Raw genomic sequence first — 8,593 nt, 5'->3', positions numbered from 1 at the left:
AACTTTTTCAGGTCGCTTGTATGAATGCATGGGCGTATGATTTATCATGTTCAAATTGGCAACCAAAAGGAAGACCAAATAAAACCCAAAATACAAAAAAGTATTACACAAAAATACAAAAGCTTACCGAAACATAACGTCAATGATTATGTGATGCCATTCGCCGAGAAGTTTCTGTTAAGCAACGAGTTCTCTTTTGTTCAATTGCAAAATCCTCGTATATTCTTCTGTACTCCAAAGACATTGACACAGTCTCCTCAACATTGTTATTCGCCAGCCCATGAAAAGTTACATGAAAAAAAAAAGTATTGACAATAAATTTCATTATTATATTATTTTTTAAAAAAATGCAATGGCATAAAAAGAGGGAGTTCATCTTTATCCTTAAACATTTTTAATTAAATAAAAAATAGTACATTCAGTATTAATTAAATCGATTTTAACTCTGTTTTATTTATATTAATTAAGATTTAAAAAGATAGCTAATTAGATTAATTTTTAATTATTTTAAAAATAAAAAATAAGAGTATAAATATGCTAATTTATCTTTTACTTCTAACAAAAAAAATTATCTTTTAAAAAATATTACACTTCTTATTTTTTACCCTTTTTTTATCAACAATATTAGAAAAGAGGACAAAGGATTCTTGGAAATAAAAAGTAAAAATTTAAAAACCATACAATATGCAATAGAAAGTTAAAAACACATTGAAATCCAAAAACACTAAAATATTGGTACAAGTTACGCGGTATGTGGTGTTTACATCGTTGTTACTTTAAATGGCCACAAAATCCAAAAGGAAAATCATATGGTTATCGACCCCAAATATATTTAGAACCAAAAAAATAATCATTGCAAGATGATTATAACAAATAGTAATATAATATTACAAAGATTAAAAATATGGATGATTATGAAATTTGTTGAGAAATATAAAATAGTCCCATTGGATTTATTAACTTTTAAGAGGAATTATAGGGAGGTGGTTCAATTCAAAACATAAGGAAAAGATCCAACCAACGTAACGAAGCAATTTACTTTCACCCAATAAATGAATACAGTTGGACTGTCTCCATATTAAGCTCAAATTAATTCTCTGACTTCAAAATAAAAAAAAAAAAATTAACTCTCACTTTCCCCCTTTTTTTTTTTTTTTTTTCATTCAATTTTCTCCTTTCTCTCCTTAGTTCTTTCTTCTTCCTTCTTATTAAACTCTTCTCTCTCTCTCGGTCTCTCTCTTTACTTCCTCTCTCTACAGTGTTTTTTTTCCTTCTTTTTTATTTTTTCTCAAATTCTCCGGCGACGTTTTTGGAGCTTCTGAGGCTTTGACTTTTCTCGCCGATCACCGCCATGGGCCATTGCTGCAGCAAGAGCATCGCTGTCGACAACGAGGGCGCCGCCGCCAATCACCACGTCAAACCGCCGCATGTCTCGCCGGCGCCGGTAGCAGTAGGGAACAACTCCGTGTCTGGCGTCAGCGATGCTTCGACGGCCACTCCCGGGAGGAGTACTCCGGCGAACTCTTTCTCGACAAGCCCCTTCACAAGTCCGCTTCCGCCGGGGGTGGCGTCGTCGCCGGCGGCGAAGACGCCAGGGCGAAAATTCCGTTGGCCGCTGCCTCCCCCGTCACCGGCGAAGCCGATTATGGCGGCACTGCTGCGGAGGCAGGGGAAGACGAAGCCAAAAGACGGTCCCATACCGGAGGAGCAAGGTGAAGGGGGTGGTGGCGGTGCCGGCGCAGAAGGTGGAGAGCGGTCCCTTGATAAGAGCTTTGGTTATTTTAAGAACTTTGGTGCGAAGTTCGAGCTAGGAAAGGAAGTGGGTCGAGGGCATTTTGGTCATACTTGCTGGGCTAAAGGGAAGAAGGGTGACCTTAAGGGTCAATCAGTTGCCGTTAAAATCATATCCAAAGCTAAGGTAAGAAGATTCTTGTTGGTGATTTCTTATGTATGTTGATCAGGTATAAATTGGGCTTTTGTCTTTGCTACTATGTTGAACTGTGAATTGTGAAGATCATTTGATACGGTTTTTCTTGGTGCTGGTTTCGTTGACTATTGGTCAATTTTTTATTAGCTCTTGAATTTTGTGACCCTTTTTTGCACTGTAATTAGGTGTTAGTAGTGTAGTGAAGATTTAGCGAAATTAGTGGTTACTTGTTCGTGAAATTTTGGAATTAAATTTTGCATTCAAGTTCTCTACTTGGAAAAATGATGTATGCCCCCTTATGGAATCTGCTGGTGTGTTTGTGTACTAAAGTTCGAAGTTTGCTTTTGGTTGTGGATGTAAACTAATAGCTGTTTTTGGCAGTTTCTAAGTCAGTGCTAGTACCACCAGAAGAGTATACAAAACTCAGAAGTATGAAATCTAAACAGTGCAGGATTTTATAATTTAATAATGCTAGCTAGCACTTTGGTTAGTTCTGGGGTAAAGCGACTGAACAACTTTGCCTTCAACTACTTACTTCTTGTTGGTTTCTTAGAGCATTACAACAAAGTGATTTGGAATATGTGACTGGGATTGTTAGAAGTTGTTGGAGAAGCAAGGAGAAGATGAAGTTGTAACCTCTAAAGTGGAAGTTGTCGAAAGATGTGGCTTTTGCTGAAGATATTTATGTGGGAGCTATGATTCATCAAAAACATATTTTGCAATTGTCTTTATCAGTGGCCAATTGGTTTTGGCTCAAATGGTTAAATCTTGGTAGTGATATTGCCTTCTTGCCAAAGAATGGGGATAGAGAGCTGGGAGTTTGTAAGAAGCAATGAAGCAAAGTGGTGCTTAGCTGTAGATTTAAGAAGCTTATGTCATGCCTTGTTTTTCATTCTCCATTAGAACTTAGGAGATAAATTGGAGGATTAGTTTATAAGATAGATGGCTCACAATGATGCTGGCACTTAACAATTGTTACCTATTGACGAATGCTTTAACGAGCCCTTTTGTTGCAAACCTATGGGCATCAAATAAGATAACTCAGTTACTTGGCCTCTACTGGTTGATTTTTCTGCAAAAAGTATGTGCAGCTTAAAAGATGACTCTATTCTATTCTATTCTATTCTACTAGTCAATCAATTACTTGGGAGAATTGTTGTGCTCTTGCGGTCATAGATATTTTATTTTATTTTCATGACATATGTCAGCATTCATTGAACTTTGATTTTGTTAAGTTACGATTGATTTTAAATTTGGCTTGGTTAATGGTTATTGTAATAAACTGATTTTTATATGGCAGATGACTTCAGCAATAGCAATTGAAGATGTTAGGAGGGAGGTGAAAATGTTGAAGGCCTTATCTGGTCATAAAAATTTGGTCAAGTTTCATGATGCATTTGAGGATGTCAATAATGTCTACATAGTAATGGAGTATGTGAACAATCCTTTCTGAAAATTGCTTTCATTCCTTTTAGATTTTATTATATTAAAGGTTGGAAGGGTCGTTTCTATCCAGATATATTTTATGATTATTCGGTATAAGGAATTTGTCGTTGGTTTGTGGTTCCAAGAATATTAATGACGTGGCAAGTTTCGTATCTGGGAAATATTAGTACAAACATACAATAATTGAAAGAGAAATTTATTATATTTTTGTTCTTATCAGGTTGTGTGAGGGTGGAGAACTACTTGACAGAATTCTAGATAGGTAAATTCGAAGTGCTATTTTCCATTTGTTCTTGGCACTCTGTATTTTTTTCTTACAGAAGTTTGGTTTTGAATTACATGATTATAATTCTATTTTGGTATTATATTATTTGATACAGAGGGGGAAGATACACAGAAGATGATGCGAAAGTTATTCTTTTACAAATTTTAGATGTAGTTGCCTTTTGCCATCTCCAAGGAGTTGTACATCGTGATCTAAAACCGGAGGTATGAAGCTTTTAACAACAGCTTTTCTCATGTCTATGAATGAATGATTTTCCCCCTCCTTTAGTATAATTACCTCTCTAGTATACAGCTTCACGATGTATATTTTGCATGCTTTGCAGAATTTCCTTTTTCTCTCAAAACAAGAGGATGCTTTGATGAAAGCCATTGATTTTGGTCTATCTGATTTTGTTAGACCAGGTATTTATGACTGATTAACTTAATATAGTCATTATCACACAGTATAATACAGCACATGCAATTTGATAGGTTTATTGTGTGTAGTATCTTCTCATGTTAATTTTCTATAGTCCAACACCCAAACTTCATAGTGCAGTGCTAGAGGCACATTATAAACCCAGGGAGAATTTTGGTTCGATCCCTAGTGAGGAGACTAGTTGGGAGGAGGGAGAATGCATACCCCCAAAAAGAGGGTGTGGTGCAACGGAGTAGTAATATTGTACCATGCCCCATTTTGTTGGCCTTCAATGTAGTGTAGACATCTAAAATTAAATTGTATTCATAGTAGTTAAGAACTCAACTACTTTTTATAATATTTTCGATTTGCTTGATATATCTGATACATATCTTAACTAGAGATACTTGACGTGCTTGTGCTAAACAAAAAGAGCATTTTTTTTTTATGATAATGCATGTGATTAGATTTGTTCTCCAAATTTATTAACACGTTCTGTATGAAGCTAGCTTTCACCTTAACTTTTGTGATTTTTATGTTTAATATTCTTTATCTTTGCTTAAATATTTCCGGTTGAATTATTAACTGTTTTGTAACTTTGTTGAACACTGCAAATTCCCGTATATGACTTTGTTATGTTTGATTACTATCTACTTCCCCTTCCTTTTCCCATTATATATTTTACTATGATGCTTACGCTAGGTTCTCATTTGTTATTTTTCACTTAGTGAAGGCTTTCCACAGGCAATAAATGCATAAAAGTCCAATATTAAAGGGTCCATACCAACCTCATAAAAGAATAGAAGTCAAATATTCGATATACTATTTATATACATAAAAGAATAAATGCCTAATAGTAAATATACTATGTTAAGATGATCAAATATTGATTATGGGTGAAGAAAGGAGATTGTACAGAACTCTATTGGATATGCATTTTTCTAGCGTTTGTATTCTCTATCCTTTTGGCATCTTCTACTTGGTGGTTGGCCAAAACATTGTCTTTGATATGCTATGCTATGCTATTTTCATCTCAGCTGAATTAAGAATGTAGATGTAACTCAAGTTTTAAGTGTGGTAGCGTATAACCCATTGCTTAGTAGAAGATAGGTGATATAAAACTGAAGAATGAAAATGAGCGAAGCTGTTATGCTGTGTCTAATACCTTGTCAGCTTTCATTCCAGCATTTACCTTCCAATTTTCAGTCCCTATTTTCACTCCTCCCAACCTTACTGCTCCTTTGTGTTGGGTACATATCCTAACATGTGTAAACGGTCTTACTGTAAACATGATATATAACAGGGCATAATGGCATCGTTTGATCCATGTAGTCGACTCTATTTAATGGGATAAGGCTTTGTTGTTGATTGTTGTTGTATATCCTTAGCACTCTTTTCAATATCAATTTGTGACTCACTTCGTACCTCTGCCAGACTCTAGGTGACATTTAGCAATGAGGGTGGGAGAGCATTTATTTGAAAATTTCCCTAATATCTTTATCACTAATTAAGTAATGCCATTATATACTGTGGTTTAAATTGAGACATGTTAACAAAATGCTTAATTCTCTTCGATCCCGCTTACCAATTTCCTGTTGACACTTAATTATTATGCAGATCAACGCCTCAATGATATTGTTGGCAGTGCCTACTATGTCGCACCTGAAGTGCTGCATAGATCTTACAGTGTTGAGGCAGACCTATGGAGTATTGGAGTTATATCGTACATATTGTTATGTGGAAGTAGACCATTTTGGGCACGCACTGAATCAGGAATATTCCGGTCTGTGTTACGAGCAAATCCTAACTTTGACGATACACCTTGGCCATCAATATCACCAGAAGCTAAAGACTTTGTTAAGAGACTATTGAACAAGGACCACAGGAAAAGGATGACTGCTGCCCAAGCTCTAAGTATGCCTCAGAATGTCTCGCTCAAAAAGTGTTTACAAACAATTGATTGCTCATATTTGAAATTACTCACACATACACTAATACACTAGTAACCTCATTGCATGATTCTTTCTGATAAAGAATTACCTTGGTATTTGCAGCTCATCCGTGGTTGAGGAATGAAAACGTTCCCATTCCTTTAGATATTTTGATTTACAAGTTAGTCAAGTCATATGTGCGTGCCTCACCTTTGAAGCGTGCAGCATTGAAGGTAGTAATCTCTTTGCTCCCATTAAAACTAACCCATCTTTTATCATTCCCACTTCCCTCTTTGGGTGCTCGTTGGGAATTATGGAACAGGAATAATGTTGCGTTTTGCTTTCATTTACATAATGCAGGCTCTCTCAAAAGCATTGACAGAAGACGAACTTATCTACCTTAGAGCGCAGTTTAGCCTATTGGAACCAAAAGACGGCTATGTTTCACTCGATAATTTTAGAGGGGTATGTTCATGGTCTTTGTGATCCCTCTATTATGTTAAGATACGTTCTTAAAACTAAAAATATGATATTATTAGCTGTTAAACTTATATAACATCCTTATGTCATGACTGTCATCTGCTAGCTCCAGCAAACTAATTTGCCTTAGTTTGTCTTCTGTTGTTCATGTATTGTGGGTGAATTTATTTTCTATTCTTTACTCAATCTATTAACCGGAATTCATATAAAATTGCAGGCTCTTATGAAAAATTCAACTGATGCCATGAAGGAATCAAGGGTCCCTGAGATTTTACATTTGGTGAGTTATCTGCGATATGTAATTTAGACACATATAGTATCTTGATTGTTTCTAATTTAACATGCTGAAAATTATTGCTCCACATAACCTTGTTAAGACGAATCAAATGCTAAATTTTCTTTGTACAAGCATTAGAATACGTGGAAGAAAGGACCTATTATTTGACTCTAGTGAAAATATGAGGATGTTATAGTTGACAAATGAAAAATCTTGCTTAACCCTGGGGATCGGCAATAACAGTTAATCCAATATTTTGTTTGATTGCATTGCAATACTGAAAATCTGCTTTGCATATTTTCTTGAAATAAGATGGAGGCACTCTCATATAAAAATATGGACTTCGAAGAGTTCTGCGCCGCTGCAATCAGTGTATACCAGCTGGAGGTTCATCCGGATTGGGACAACATGGCTACCACAGCGTTTGAGCATTTTGAAGAGGCGGGGAACCGAGTTATTTCAGTAGAGGAGTTGGCACAGGTTTGCAAATCCTTTTCATAACCATCCAAATAGTTATGAACTTTGTGCAAAAGTTATTAAACTAGTCTCATTTTTCATATAATGCTTCAGGAGATGAGTTTGGGACCTTCAGCTTATGCTCTAATGGGTGATTGGATCCGAAAATCCGATGGAAAACTCAGCTTCGTCGGATTCACAAAGTTTTTGCACGGCGTGACGCTTCGCAGTTCAAACACGAGACATCACAGACCGGTAGTATAGCCAAAGTGAAGTGTTATTATTGTAATTCTTGTTGAAATTAGTTCGTGTCTTCTTTTCTTAATTTTTTTATTTTGTTAATTTGAAAAGAAAATAGTACAGAGGGGTCTTCGTCTTTTTTTCTTTTTTTTTTTTTCCTTTCTCTTTCTTTTTGTGGGTTTGGGAATATTACTGGATCACGGAGAACAAAAGAGAGCTAACATATTGTTTTGTTGGTCATGTGATTTGCGGTGCAAAGTAAAAATTCTCCTATTTTACTTGTGAGCACAAGATGCAACTTGTTTTGTTGTAAGGTTTCTTGTGAAGAATTAAAGACGAATATGCTTTGGTCAACTTCATCATATGGTAGAGAAATGCGACGGAGAACTTGGGTCAAGTCAAGTTCTTATGCCGTAATTTCATATTCCTCTCTACTTTGTTCTAAATCCTTATTCAAAACAATACAAGATCTAATTTCTCGTAAGAACTATACGGGATCATGTTTACAAATTTGTTAGCTATTTGTTTTAAAATTAGCATTGTTGTGAGAACTGGATCTAATTGACTGGTTTGACCGGGTTGATCAAAAATTGATTATCAAATCAGTTTGACTTAGAATAAAAACGAATTAATAGTGAATTAGTAAAAAAAGTTAAAAAATAAAAACGAATTAATAGTGAATTAGTAAAAAAAGTAAAAAAAATGGTTAAAGATTAAACAATCGATTTAAATTAATAAAATACAAAAAAATTAAAAGGTTATATATTTTATACATAAATATATTATTTTATTATATTTATCTTAATTTCGGTAAAACTTAAAGGAATCTTTAAATTTTTTACTCTACCAGTTCAATCACCCGTTAGAAACTTCAAAATTAGTTGAATCACATTGCGGTTCCAAGTTGCTGATTTGCCTAGGATGTTAAACTTTGAAGAATAACAGGATCATTCAAAAACAATGCATCTTTTACTTTAATGCGAAACATAAACTTGAAATCAAAGTGAATAAAAAAAATAAAATAAATAAAAAATAAAGTGGGAAAGAAAAATGCCATAAACTTGGAAATTAAGCAGTTTATCATAAATAAATATTTTTCCCCCGACATAAATATTGATGTATTATTACTTTATTCCCATTCTAATATTTTTTTC

The 8,593-nt window shown here is 34.7% G+C and overlaps 1 protein-coding gene across 1 annotated transcript; it reads left to right on the top strand.

The window, feature by feature from the left end:
- The first annotated feature begins 1,032 nt into the window (after nt 1-1,032).
- Nucleotides 1,033-7,793, top strand: LOC107623412 (CDPK-related kinase 6). Its single transcript, XM_016325660.3, has 11 exons — nt 1,033-1,918; nt 3,228-3,358; nt 3,594-3,635; nt 3,754-3,862; nt 3,982-4,060; nt 5,673-5,969; nt 6,110-6,219; nt 6,347-6,451; nt 6,684-6,746; nt 7,056-7,223; nt 7,314-7,793. Exons 1-11 carry the CDS (start codon nt 1,352-1,354, stop codon nt 7,461-7,463), a joined length of 1,821 nt encoding a protein of 606 aa, XP_016181146.1. The 5' UTR covers nt 1,033-1,351; the 3' UTR covers nt 7,464-7,793.
- Nucleotides 7,794-8,593: the final 800 nt, after the last annotated feature.

Source organism: Arachis ipaensis, chromosome B10, assembly GCF_059453495.1.
Source record: "Arachis ipaensis isolate K30076 ecotype BB chromosome B10, ASM5945349v1, whole genome shotgun sequence".
Lineage (NCBI taxonomy): Eukaryota > Viridiplantae > Streptophyta > Magnoliopsida > Fabales > Fabaceae > Arachis > Arachis ipaensis.
This window is presented reverse-complemented; position numbering and strand designations above follow the sequence as displayed.